Consider the following 14752-nt stretch of genomic DNA (forward strand, 5'->3'; position numbering starts at 1 on the left):
TTTACTACACGATTGCATAGTGGAAGTACATGATGAGCGGCACGCTGCGATGGCCTATCAAGTGCTTTCTTTCCTCACTACACAATCACCCACAAACTTCTACATGATCGCTTAGCTATTACAATTAGACAATCGTCTTCTCAAAATCTATATGATCGCCTATCTTTTACTATACGATCGTGTACCAAGTGCTACACGATGGCCTAGTGGAAGTAACGATGAGCGGCACGCTGCGATGGCCTTTCAAGATTTGTCTTTCCTCACTACACGATCGCCCACAAACTCCTACATGATCACTTAGCTATAACAATTAGACGATTGCCTTATCAAAACCTATATGATCGCCTACCTTTTTCTATACGATCGCATACCAAGTGCTACATGATCGCTAAGCTTTACTCACGATCATTGAGCTTTACTACACGATCGCCTAGTGGAAGTACATGATGAGTGTCACGCTGCGATGGCCTCTCGAGAGCTCTCTTTCCTCATTACACGATCGCCCATAAACTCCAACACGATCGCTTACTATTACAATTAGACGATCGCCTTCTCAAAACCTATACGATTGCCTAGCTTTTATTATAAGATCGTATACCAAATATTACACGAGCGCTTAGCTAAGAATCCGAATTTCTACAACGCGTGTCAAGGTGATTTGAATCGTCGACCTCCTTTAAAATGAATCCAAATCTCTACAGTGTGCCAGCGTCTTGTCCCGTCCCATCCATATTATTTTCTCGAACCCATGGGTTGAGTTTTGAAAACTCGACCTTTAAGGTTATAACCCCCACCCTCTCTTCTCATTTTCTCACAACTTTCCCTCATTCTCCTCACTGCCTTTTCTTCTCACTGCCTTTTGACTTTAAGATCAGCCTCTCATTGTCTCCTCACTGTCTTTCGACCTTTAAGATCAGCCTCTCATTTTCTCCTCACTGCCTTCGTTCTCTCATTCTCACTGCCTTCAGGCTCTCATTTTCTCACTGCTTTCAGCAAATCTTCTTCTTTTCCCACATTCATCCATTAAATTGTGAGGTTTGTACCTTTACTATACAAAATTTCATTTTTTTTTAAAGAATTATACATTTTGTTCCTATTCTCATATTGTTATATATATATATATATATTTATAGTTTTTGTTGCTGTTTGGGAAACAAAGAACAAAAAAGATAAGTTAAATTTGTGAGTTTACTATTTATTTATTACTAGTTTTATTATATTTAGTAGATCTATCATGTTGAATTCACTAATATTTACATATTGATGTTAGTAGCTCTTTCTCTATTAGTGTTAATCTTAGTAGTTGTTATTAGTGTTAATCTTATTGTTGGGATGTTATACCAATATGTTAATCTTATTTATATTTTGTTTGTTTTTGTTTGTATTTAAGTATAGTTTATTGTTGTGTTTCTTATGATAACATTCGTCCATTAAATTATGAGGTTTGTACCTTTAATATTTTTAGTTTAATACAAAATTATTATGATTTTTTGAAATATATTTCTTATGATATTTTATTTTTCTAGTATTAATTTTGAAAATATAATTTAAAATAGTTTGAAAAAGTTTAATTTAATTTAATTTTTTATTTTGTATTAAATTTGAAAAAAAAGTTTTAAAAAGTATTTAATTTTTTATTTTGTATTGAATTTGAAAAAATAGTTTTAAAAAGTTTACCTCATTATAATGTTTAAAAAGTTGATGTTTATAGTTTAAAAACTTTAATATTTTTAGTTTAATACAAAATTATTGTGATTTTTTTTGTATAAATTTCTTATGATATTTGAAAAGTTTAATTTGTTGTTATGTTTAAAAGTAGTTATAAAAAATTTAATTTATTGTTATGTTTAAAAAGTTGATGTTCATAAAACTAAAAAGTTGATGTTTATAAATTAAAAACTTTAATATTTTTAGTTTAGTACAAAATTATTGTGATTTTTTTGTATAAATTTCTTATGATATTTGAAACGTTTAATTTGTTGTTAAGTTTAATTTATTGTTATGTTTAAAAAGTTATATTCATAAAACTTAAAAAATTGATGTTTATAAATTAAAAACTTTAATATTTTTAGTTTAATACAAAATTATTGTGATTTTTTTAATATACTTCTTATAAAAAGTATAATACAAAATTATTGTGATTTTTTAAAAAAGTTTAATATTTTTAGTTTAATTCAAAATTTAATATTTTTTTACCCACAAACTTCTTATATTTCCTATATATATTTCTTATTGTGATTTTTTTTGTGGTTTGTTTTTGTTTAAGTTTGATAATTAGTAAAACAATTATTAATTATTGTTTGTCTTTTTTTTTTTTCGAAAATGGCGGACAAATGTTTGGGATTTTTGTTGTTTACAAATGGTAATATGATTGATGGTATTGATGGAGTTGACTATGACCAACCCCCAAGTGGGAGTTTTAGCATAAATGTAAACAGTGGAATTGTATTTGAACAATTCATTGAAATGGTTTGGATATCACTTAGTATAGATATGGGAACAAATCAGATAGAAATAATATATAGACATCATAACCTAGAACCATCGGGATCAATAAGGTTTATGTCATTCCTTATTTTGAATGCATAAACTATGAACTTGAGCAATGTCTGGTACTCATAGGTGCAAAATCTGGTCTGATCCCCTCTTATAAAGATTTGGCTCATCCCAATAATATGATCTACATTCATGTCTGAGCCGCTTCTCCTGGTGGGCTGTGTAATCCTCAGGGAATTGTTCGCAAACCAGAAAATTGACCACGTCCGCATACTATGGTAATTCTTCAATTTTAAAAAGCTGCTCGTCTGGGAAAGTTGCATTCACCTCTGACTGGTTGCGATCGATTTCTGAATTTTCTAATCTTGACAAATGGTCTGCAACCTAGTTCTCCAGCCCCTTGCGATCAATGATTTCCATGTCGAATTCTTAGAGGAGGGGAACCCATCGAATCAATCTTGGCTTCACATCTTTCTTTGTCATTAAGTACTTGATTGCCGAATGGTCAGTGTGAACAATCACTTTGGATCCCAGCAAGTAAGCTCTGAATTTTTCCAACGCAAATATCACCACAAGCAATTCTTTTTCTGTAGTAGTGTAATTTGTTTGAGCAGGGTTCAGGGTTTTACTCGCATATGCGATGGGGTGTAGTATTGTTTTCTTCTTTTGCGCTAGCACCGCCCCAATCGTATAACCGCTTGCGTCATACATTAGTTCAAAGGGTTGTGTCAAGTCTGGTGCAATCAACACAGGTGCGATTATTAATGCGTTCTTCAGTATCTTGAATGCATTGAGACATTGGTCATTAAATTCAAACGCTCTTTCTGCCTCCAGCAATGCACTCAATGGTGGAGCAATCTTTGAAAAGTATTTCACAAAACGTCGATAAAAGCCAGCATGTCCTAAGAAGCTTATGGCAGCCTTCACATTTGCTGGAGGTGGGAGCTTTTCTTTGGAGACTTTGTGCCTGAGCACAATAACTTCCTTCACCATGAAGTGGCATTTGTCCCAGTTTAGCACAAGGTTCATTTCTTCACATCTCTTCAGTATCTTCTCTAGATTGTTGACACAGACTTCGTATGTTTGCCCATACACCGAGAAGTCGTCCATGAAAATTTCTACAGTATCTTCAAGATACTCAGAAAAGATGGCCATCATACAGCTCTGGAAAATGCTCGGTGCATTGCATCCGAACGACATGCGTCAAAACACAAATGTTTCATAGGGGCAGGTGAATGTGGTTTTCTCTTGATCTTTAGGAGCAATCATGATTTGGTTATAGCCAACATATCGATCCAAGAAGCAGTAGTAATCATTTCCTGCTAGGAGGTCTAGCATCTCGTCGATAAAGGGCAAAAGGAAATGATCCTTCTTTTTCGCCGCATTTAGTTTGCGGTAGTCCATGCAGATCCGCCAGCCAATGACGGTCCTCATCGGTATTAGTTCATTATTTGCATTTGGGACTACTGTCATCCCTTCTTTCTTTTTCGCCGCATTTAGTTTGCGATGTTTGTACTAATTATCTTTTCTCTTTCTGATTCGCACATAAGACTTGTCACAACATTACACGATCTTTGTATAATTTTCATAGCCAGCTCGACCTCGGTATCTTATATCATGAAGCCTGTATCTTGTATCATCTTAGCTTAGGTTTATTTTATCGCAATTTACGTTTACCGCAATGAACTTGATTATTGCATTTATCGCTTACCTTTACTTTATTGCATTTTTAAATACTTGTACAAACAACCTTTATTAATTTGAAAAATGTCTGGTCGCATATATCACAAATATAACATAATAACCTCAAATAGTCCCTGTGTTCGACCTCGGATCACACCGAGAAACTTGTGGTGAAATTATACTTGGTTTCAACGCAAGGAAATTTGTGACAACGCACAACATACTACAAGAACATTTGTTAATAATGCATATCTAGAAGTAGTATCGCATATCATTGCATAAAATCTATGTCATCAAGTTTATGGCATGGACTTGTATCATAGTACAAAATTTTGCATTACAAGTTTATGGCGCCGTTGCCGAGGAATTGGTTAACGGTTTATTGTTTGAGTATGTTTGTAGTATTTTGCAGGACATATCTCTTTGTACAAGCTGTTCAACACGAAGAGCAGTCTGACGGCTTAGGAGTGTTGGAGTGATCTAGAAATTCTAAGTGGACCCAGAGATCAAGTGTATTATTCGCGCACAAGCACATCAAGGCCGAATTAAGTGGTGAAGAATCATGGCTAATAATAACAAGGCTCCCGCAGGGAATCAAAGGGAAAATGAGCCAGCACAAGGCTCCATATTTCTTGCTGCTGATCATGATGTCCCAATGAGATACTATGCAGCGCCAGATTTCTATAACTTTTCACCAGGAATCTCAAGACAAATAGTTGAGAAGAATGTAAGCGTTGAAATAAAACCAATTATACTGATGATTCAGAATATGGATCAATTTGGGGGATTACAAGGAGAAGACCCACATGCGCATTTGATGAATTTTGTAGACATGTGCAGCGCATTCTCCATGCCTGATATGACTAAAGAAAGACTTAGGTTATATCTTTTCTCATACACATTGCGGGATGAAGCAAAGAGGTGAGCTCAGTCATTAGAGCCGAATGAGATTAAAGCATGGGAACAGTTGGTTGATAGGTTCATGAACAGATTCTTCCCTCCAGCCATCAACGCAATGAGATGGAGGGATGTGCTGAATTTTGAGCAAAAGGGTTATGAAACCTTGAGCACCACATGGTGCGATTCCGACAGTTATTGAAGAGCTGTCCGCATATCGGGATTCCCAATAGTATTATGATGGAAACCTTTTACAATGGCTTAGACCAATCAACGCTAGTAGTTGTTGATGCCTTCGCAGAAGGAGGATTAATGAATAGATCTCATATATGGAAGCAAAGAATATCTTGGATCGCATCTCGCGACATTCTGATGAGTGGATTGATATCGGGCTTAAGGTAAGAGGTCTAAAGCAAGAAAGAGTAGAAAGTGCTGATGTGTCAACTGATACAATGAACGCACTGGTCGATCAAATGACCACAATGACCTCACTCCTCCAGACGATGGCTAACCAATAGAGAACTCTCTCTCAAGGATCAGCGCAAGTTAATGCGTTAACTCACGTGGCCGCAATGAATTGCGTCGAATGTGGAGAGAGACATCCAGTAGAAGTCTGCCCATGGAATCAACAACCCGTATATTCTGTCTACGATGAATCGTTTGGCAACATCTACAATCCTAGTTGGTGGGATCACTCAACTTCAAGTTGGGACGGGAATCATAACCAGGGGGGCCATAGTTTCTATCAAAACAGTTATCAACGGGATAGAGGCAACTCTTTGGTGTTCATTACTCCAGACTGTAACGCAGGTAATTCTCAAGGTATACCACCCTATGACCAACCGTTCTTATATGATACCTCTTATAGCACCTCGTCTCTAGAGACATCGTTAAAACATTACATTGAAAAGAGTGAGGCAATGAGACAATCGCAAGCTGACTCCCTTAAATAACTAGAAGAGCAGATAGATCAGCTTACGAAGGAATTAAAGAAGAAAGCACCTGGTACGCGGCACAGCAACTCAGGAGCATCGGGGTAGCGAGGTAAAGAGCAATGTCACACAGTGACATTGAGAAGTGGCAAAACAACAGCCTCTATGCCACCAGTACCAGATGCGACAACAACACCAATAGATTTGACTTATGATGATGACCAATCAACTAATAATGGAAAAATAACTAGTTCAAAAGCAAGTTGACTTACAAAGATGAAGCTTCTCAAGACTTGAATTCTCAATCAACGCAACCTCCAGATAATGAAACACAGCAAGAACAGGACCTCAACAAACAGCCAACGCAACAAGAAGTAAGGCGGGATCCTCCAACTTTCCCGTCCAGGTTGAAGAAGAAAGACGATAGTAAGCAATTTCAGAGGTTCTTGGATGTTCTCTGACAGCTACACATTAATATTCCCTTAATAGAAGCACTAGAACAGATGTCGAGTTATGTAAAATTTCTCAAGGATAACCTTGCCAATAAAAGAAAGATCGGGGAAAATGAAACAGTTGCACTAACATATGTATGTTGCACACTATTTCAAAAAAATATCCCCACGAAAATGGACCCTGGGAGTTTTACATTACCCTGCACGATAGAAGGGAAGATGGTTGGGAACGCGCTGTGTGATTTAGGGGCAAGCATAAATCTAATGCCCTTGTCGATTTTTAAGAAGCTGGATATCGGCAATGCAAGACCAACACGATCACATTACAGTTGGCTGATAGATCAATAAAGCATCTTGAGGGCAAGATACAGGATGTACTCGTTCAAGTGGACAAGTTTATCTTTTCGGCAGATTTTTTCCAATTGGATTACGAAGCTGATAGAGAAGTCCCTATCATCTTGGGTTGCCCATTTCTTGCACCAGGGCGAGCACTGATCGATGTGCAAAAAGGGGAATTGACCATCAGGGTCGACGATCAAGAAGTAAAATTCAATGTGTTGAATGCGTTGAAGTACCCAGGTGACATGGAAAAATGCCAATATATTGAGGAACTGTGGGAAGAACATTGGCACAAACCCCTGAAGGAGCTAGAGGAAGAAGATCTTGAAATTGGCGCAATATTGGAGGATGACTGCACTGCAATTCATACTGAATCAAATTTTGAACCGCTCAAGATATCTGAACGGACATCACAATGCATTAAGCCATCTTTTGAAGAACCACCTATGATAGAGTTAAAGCCGTTGCCCGTGCACCTTATGTATGCTTACATAGGAAGTAACAACACGTTTCCGGTTATCATTTCTGCATCGCTGAGTAAGGAGAAAGAAGATGTGCTCATATAGATCCTAAGAAATAACACAAAGGCCTTAGGATGGACCTTGGCGGACATTCGAGGAATCAGTCTCTCGTATTGTATGCACAAGATTCGTCTGGAAGTAGGAAAGATAGGATCGGTAGAAAGGCAACGCCGCTTGAACCCGGTTATTAAGGAGGTCGTAAAGAAGGAAATACTGAAGTGGCTGAACGTAGGAGTTATCTACCCGATATCTGATAGTAGCTGGGTGAGCCTAGTGCAATGCGTTTCAAAGAAAGGGGAGATGACAGTTGTCACTAATGACAAGAATGAATTAATTCCCACAAGAGATGCGTGGCAACAAATCCTGTTTTGAACTGGGAAAAATGTCACTTTATGGTGGAAGAAGGAATAGTTTTGAGTCACAAAATCTCCAAAGAAGGATTGGAAGTTGATCAGGAAAAATTGACATAATTTTCAAGTTACCCCCACCAGTGAACGTGAAAACACTTAGGAGCTTTCTGGGACACGCTGGGTTTTATAGAATATTTATTCGCAACTTCTTCTAGATCGCAAGGCCCTTAAGTCCGCTCCTTGAAGTTGATTGAGAATATAATTTTGATGAGGCATGCACCAAAGCATTCAACACATTAAAAGATGCGCTTATCACCGTACCCATTCTGGTGGCGCCGGATTGGATGCAACAATTTACGTTGATGTGCGACGATAGCGGATATGCTGTGGGCGCAGTATTAAGTCAGCGCAAGAGAACTATACAACCACAGAGAAGGAAATGATCACAGTGGGACCTGTCAATCGTGACCGAAACATCCTTCACCTTTCCTTCTGAATGCACAAGGGACCTGTCAGCTAACTGGAGAGTCACCGTCGTGGGTGCCAGCTGCCCCATATTCAGCTGCTTAAAAATTGAAAGGGGCATTAAGTTGATGCTGGCCCTGAGATCGCAAAGCACTTGACCAATATATAACCCTCCGATCGAGCAAGGTATTGTGAAACTTTCGGGGTCGCACATTTTCGGTGGAATTATGGATTTTGAACTTTGCGTCAATGCCACCGTTGCAAACTTGCCAGTGCTCCTTTTCTTCGTCACCATGTCCTTTAGAAACTTCGCATACTTTTGCATCTGTTCAATCACTCCAGTGAAAGGGATGTTGATATGCAACTGTTTCAACATGTCCATGAAGCGTTGATACTGCATTTCATCATTTTTCTTCGTTTTAAGTCTCTAGAGGAATGGTGGCAGCTGTATTATCACGGTTCCCTATTCTTTCGGCATCGAAGTTGACGCAATCTCCGATTCCATCGTCTTCTGTTTTTCTGTTTCTTCTTGAGTCAACAAGGTCTGTGGTTCCATCGCAATTGGAGCAGTCGGATTGGGCTCCTTCTTCTCCTCCGCCATTGTCTTTTCGTTTCACAACGTCATAGCTTGACATTGCTCCTTTCCCGTACTCCATGTCGCACCCCTCTCTAGCCTTAGCCCCCAAGACTTGGAAGGGAGCATGAGGATCCACCAGTAGTATTCCAAGACAACATTTTAATTTAACATTTCCCCCCCTCCCCCCCAATCTATTAAAGACTTTAACATGTTTACAATAATCTATCTAACTTTGAGGTTATAGTTCAAGTTCCTATATTCTTTTATCACATGATTCGAGCCGTGCCCTAAGAATTTACCAAGTCCTAGTGTTTTGGTGGTTTGTAGACTCCTCCCTGAACGCTCTGCTTTCCCACCTGGGGGGGGTGTTTATAAGAAAATATTTGGAAGAGTGTGAGCTACTAAGCCCAGTGAGTGGTGCTTTTAAAATAATAATCACTTTGCAAATCATATTTTTGGGAAGTCAATCACATAATCACAATTCCAGTATAATTTATGCATAATCATGTGTACATAAATCATCATCCTCTAGTTCCATGCTATACGTGGCATGTTCATATTATGTACATACTATCAATCATAACATCTTTTTATGGAAACATTCCTATAACCCACTTTTCCCGCCAATTTGCACATCGACAATTCTTTTCCCGCTAGTCATGCTTAGGTAACTTGACTATATTTCCCATTGACCGACTATTACTTCCCGCCGACCGAGGCCGACTATATTTTCCCGTCAAGTACCCTTTTTAAGCATGCTAACTTATGTAGTCAGGGTATAATCTCAGTTTCCATAGAAATTTCACAAACAATATCATGGCAACCAACATAACATCATAAGCGTGCATTTTGCACTTACATATGCATTTATCCACATATCAACACATAAAACTAAGTAAACACTCACCGTAAGCAAGTTTTTCAACTAAAATCACCTTGATAATACCTTCCTGAGAATTCCTCCATATCAATGGAAATTCCTCAATTAATACTTGTTATATTAATAAATAATGTCAAAATAGCCAAAATACCATTATATAAAGAAAATACCAGCTTACCCTACTCCAATTTAGCCAAAATTCTAAAATTAGCCTCTTTAGAGGTTATTTGGACTGTGGTAGGCAGTTGGGCATTTGGCAGTAGGCAAGGTGGGCATCCTATGCCGCACAGGGGGCTGATATGTTGGGCGCGCGTTGCACAGTGGCCTGTTGCGCTGGGCGTGATGCGTCGCACGGGGGGCAGCTGTGCTGGGCTAGCACGCGGGACGCGTCGAGCGAGGCGCACGGATGGATGTAGCACTGCAAGGCGTGTGCATAGGGTGTGGGCTGCCTGTGCGTCTAGGCTGACTCAATGCCTCACCAATGCAACCTTTGTTTCTTTTGATCTTAATTAACTTGGCAGATTAATAACTCAAACGTAACACTCTAAATATGCTCTCAACACAAGATTTTTGGGTGATGGTATGAATAAATCTCTCTCGCCTAACCCCTTTATTTATAGCCATTCCAAATTCACCCCCTTTTGACAACTCATCTCCCATTCGTCTCACTTTGGAGCTGCCAACACTTAGCCTACCCAGCCTAGCCTTGAGTTATTCTTATCTCTGCTTGCCAGCCAAAATTCCCTTTTTTGCATGAAATCTCCTTCACCCACCTCCTGCTTAGGGTGATAAGACTTCCATTGCATGAAATCTTCTTTGTCCACCTCTTGCTAGAACTTTATGTGAACCTCTTTTTGCCACCTAAATCATTTAAATATTTAAACATTTTCCTCTATTTAAATTGTTTGAGACTTATGATCGTATAATTCTTGACATCTTCCCTTGGTGTTTTTCCATCAATTAGCCTTACCTTTTGTCCTTGACGCATAGCAATTCAACCTTCCTTCATCAAAGTCCCACTTAGCCATCACATGAGTCAGCCATCACCAATGCATAGGGTGGCCACTCACCCTCGACGCATGGATTTCTAGGTATGCTTGCTCGGTCTACTAAGCATGGACACGACGCTAATCATTGATGCATAGGTGTGCTGTCTAGGCGCTTGTGCATTTGGCCGCATAGGCGCGTTTGACCGCATAGGCACTCTTGGTCGCATAGGCGCGCTCGGTCGCGTGGGCATGTCTCGCCGCATGGGCGTGCACTTGGCATAAGGCATCGACGCATGGCTGCTCGGCAGACTCGGTAATGCTTGACGCATAGGATGGGCGTCCGACTTGCCCGCTCGACGCATAGGCAGGGCGCTCGGCATACATGCTCGACGCATGGGCTGCGCGCTTGGCCTCGACGCATGGCCTGTGCGCTTGGCCTCAACGCATGACCTGTGCGCTTAGCCTCGACGCATGGCTTGCGCGCTTAGCATGCTCACTCGATGCATGCCTCCAATGCACCCTGCTTGTGTTCGCATGCTCTTGCATTTGTTATATGCAAACCCTTGGCCAATTTTCAAGTCTTCTTCCTTCCATCCTCCATGCACTCTTGCGTTCAACATATTTAAGCCTCCCATATGCGTTTGATCTTTTGGTCACCTTTTTGGATAATTTAGTATTAATGTTTTCCACTCTTTGCTCTAATATCCTTACTTAGGATTTTTCTTCTCTATTTAACCTCCCACTTTAGATTTAGTGTTAGGGTCTTACACTCCCTAGGTTGCGCGGGAGCTCTGTTGAACTTGGCAGTATCCCTTATGGTCTACTTTTTAGTTCGCCCACAATCTGTCCTATCTGAATTTCAAGATTGCGGATAAACGCCACTTGATTTTGAAGCACTGTTTCATTCTTTTCAATATATTGCTTCAGTAAGTTCTCCAAGGATGAAGATTGCGACGCCTGCAAACTACTAGCTTGATTTTGCATTTGATGTTTGTTCGCAGGAAAAATCATGGTGGCCCTTCCTTTTGCGTCATTGGTTGAAATTTTGTTGATTTTTCCATACGAAGTTAGGGTGTTTCTCCACCCAAAGTAGTAAGTATTGGAAAACGAATTATTCTTCACGAAATAGTCAGACTGTGGATTCCTCGGACACTCTTCCATTGGATGGCCTTCACCACAAGTGGCACAACTTGCGCTCGTTTGGTTGATTGCGTTGACCTGCCCCCTATGCATTCCTGGGCTACTGATTGCGATTCTTGTATTAAATTCAGCAATGCAGTCATTTGGTTTTGCAAAGATACGATGGCCTCATTACTTGTGTCACTGTCTTTAATTCTCAGTCTTTGATCGCTTTCTCTTCAGTCTTCATGGTTCTTTGAAATGCGATCAAGTATATTCTTAGCCTCATCGTATGTTTTATCGAGTAGAACTCTAGCTGCTGCCGCATTGGTAGCCGTCTGCGATGCAGGATTCAAACCGTGGTAGAAAATTTCCATTTGTAGACAATCTAGTAAGCCATTATGCGGGCAATCTCTTACCAGCCTTTTAAACCTCACCCAGGCGTCACTGAACGATTCATCAATATCCTGTTCAAAATTGGTAATCAACTTCCTCTTTCTGGCATTTTTTGTCAGGGGGAAGTACTTCTTCATGAATTTTTCAACTACCTGTTCCTATGATGATTGCGGATAAACGCCACTTGATTTTGAAGCACTGTTTCATTCTTTTCAATATATTGCTTCAGTAAGTTCTCCAAGGATGAAGATTGCGACGCCTGCAAACTACTAGCTTGATTTTGCATTTGATTGTTTGTTCGCAGGAAAAATCATGGTGGCCCTTCCTTTTGCGTCATTGGTTGAAATTTTGTTGATTTTTCCATACGAAGTTAGGGTGTTTCTCCACCCAAAGTAGTAAGTATTGGAAAACGAATTATTCTTCACGAAATAGTCAGACTGTGGATTCCTCGGACACTCTTCCATTGGATGGCCTTCACCACAAGTGGCACAACTTGCGCTCGTTTGGTTGATTGCGTTGACCTGCCCCCTATGCATTCCTGGGCTACTGATTGCGATTCTTGTATTAAATTCAGCAATGCAGTCATTTGGTTTTGCAAAGATACGATGGCCTCATTACTTGTGTCACTGTCTTTAATTCTCAGTCTTTGATCGCTTTCTCTTCAGTCTTCATGGTTCTTTGAAATGCGATCAAGTATATTCTTAGCCTCATCGTATGTTTTATCGAGTAGAACTCTAGCTGCTGCCGCATTGGTAGCCGTCTGCGATGCAGGATTCAAACCGTGGTAGAAAATTTCCATTTGTAGACAATCTAGTAAGCCATTATGCGGGCAATCTCTTACCAGCCTTTTAAACCTCACCCAGGCGTCACTGAACGATTCATCAATATCCTGTTCAAAATTGGTAATCAACTTCCTCTTTCTGGCATTTTTTGTCAGGGGGAAGTACTTCTTCATGAATTTTTCAACTACCTGTTCCTATGATGTAATCTCCCCTGGTTTGAGAAAGTAAGTCCTTTTCCATGCCTGGTCACACAACGAAAATCGAAACAATGTTAATCGAACCTCCTCAGCATAAATGTTTGGGAACAAAAACATATTGCAGATTTCAATAAAACTCTGGAGGTGGGCGTGCGGATCCTCGCCACGCCTACCGCCAAACTGTCTGACAGTTTGAATCATATGTAGCATCACCGGTTTCACCTCGAACCTCCATCCGTCTAAGGCTGGCCTCATGATTCCTGGCGAGAAATCATAAAGGTTGGGTGACCCACAATCTCGGATGGGCCTATTGCGGTCGTTCGCCAAGAGGATGGGGTTCGCCATGATATTATTTGTGTTTGATGCTCTATCTTATGGTTTCTCCACCATATTGGGATTTTCTCTTATTGTCGTTGGCGGTTGTTTCTTCTTCTTCTTTGAAAAGTTCTCTCAATCTCTAGGTCGTAATTGGGCTTAGAATTTTGTCCTTCGCTCATATGACGCCCATTTCTTCCTTTACCTAAGGAGAGGCAGTGCACAGAGATGGAGCGTCTGCAAAGAAAATCAAAAAGTTATCGTTAGCACAATCATTATTGCCGTAGTCCCAGACAATGGCGCCAAAAACTTGATGTGTTGTGAATATGATGAAATAATGGTGTATAATGTGATGGTGGTGTATGCGTTGTACATGTAAGTTTTCCTAGCAAAATCCAAGTATAAATTCTACTAGGTTGTCTGGTAAGCCCAAGGTCGAACATAGGGACTATGGAGACAGTATGAGACGATGATCTCAGATTTATTTGCGGTGACAAATAAAACAATGCGTTGGTTGGTATGTTTGTTTAATGTATAGATTCTATGCGGCAGAATTGAGAAAAGAGTCAATAACAACGAAAGTTACAATGAGAATGTGGGGGAATGAGTTGAGAAGGTATGCAACTAGTACTTCCTGAGATTGTGTTCAAGCTATGCGATCATGCTACACACATGCAACAACAATTTATCTTCCATGCTATTGCTATTAATTTTAACGCATGTGATAACGATGATTTATCTTCCTAAGTCTTTATTCCTTGTCTATGCGATGATGAATGATGCACACAGATACAAGGTGACCGCATACCATCATATCCTCTCTCTAGGGTGCATGCGATGCGTTTAGAAAACAGAATTTCCTAAGTTTCTATCTCTTGATTATGCGGTTCTAATCTGACTCTCCTGCATAGATTCTAATATGACTTTTCCAAGCCTAGATTCTATCCTTAGACCACCCTGTCTAAAGGATGAATGGCATACATTACAAGATGATCGCATAAAGTGAAGATCTCAGGTTATGCTAGCTATCAACCCATCGACAGTTTAGTTCTCATGCGTAATGTAAAGAGAGTGAACAAATGTAGAGATGCAAATTCCATTTTATAAACAAGATCAAAATACAGAATGACAATGGAAAATAAGGTAGAAAGCCTGGTAGCAATACGTCCCAGGGCTTTTACACTGAGTTTTCTCTATTCTACCCAACAGAAGTTCTTGCTTAGTGTCGGTCCTTTCTATGCAATGCTTCCCGACACTCTTTCGAGTTAATCAGGACGATCTTTCGACATCTTCTCTCTTCACTCGCCTCCGCCTTCTAAGTATATAAAATTACAAACTACGACTATCTAAGTATATGGTGAG

General features: G+C 39.7%; 1 protein-coding gene and 2 non-coding genes across 3 annotated transcripts; 2 read left to right on the top strand and 1 right to left on the bottom strand.

Annotated features, from left to right (window-relative positions):
• Window positions 1-8073: 8073 nt before the first annotated feature.
• LOC150036236 (uncharacterized) lies at window positions 8074-8535 on the bottom strand. The gene has a single exon (XM_090313605.1). The coding sequence runs from the start codon at window positions 8533-8535 to the stop codon at window positions 8074-8076; it is 462 nt and encodes a 153-aa protein (XP_090169731.1).
• Window positions 8536-12093: 3558 nt separating this feature from the next.
• Window positions 12094-12200, top strand: LOC150036237 (small nucleolar RNA R71). Its single transcript, XR_016529928.1, has one exon. It is a non-coding gene; the product is annotated as a small nucleolar RNA R71 (small nucleolar RNA).
• A 711-nt stretch (window positions 12201-12911) lies between these two features.
• Window positions 12912-13018, top strand: LOC150036238 (small nucleolar RNA R71). The gene has a single exon (XR_016529929.1). It is a non-coding gene; the product is annotated as a small nucleolar RNA R71 (small nucleolar RNA).
• Window positions 13019-14752: the final 1734 nt, after the last annotated feature.

The sequence above is a fragment of the Benincasa hispida genome, chromosome 5 (genome assembly GCF_027475165.1).
Source record: "Benincasa hispida cultivar pf3 chromosome 5, pf3_genome.v1.1, whole genome shotgun sequence".
Lineage (NCBI taxonomy): Eukaryota > Viridiplantae > Streptophyta > Magnoliopsida > Cucurbitales > Cucurbitaceae > Benincasa > Benincasa hispida.

Bases quoted from the DNA above. Each gene is read 5' to 3' on its own strand.
- LOC150036236 (XM_090313605.1), bottom strand. From the start codon at position 8,535: ATGCAGTATCAACGCTTCATGGACATGTTGAAACAGTTGCATATCAAC.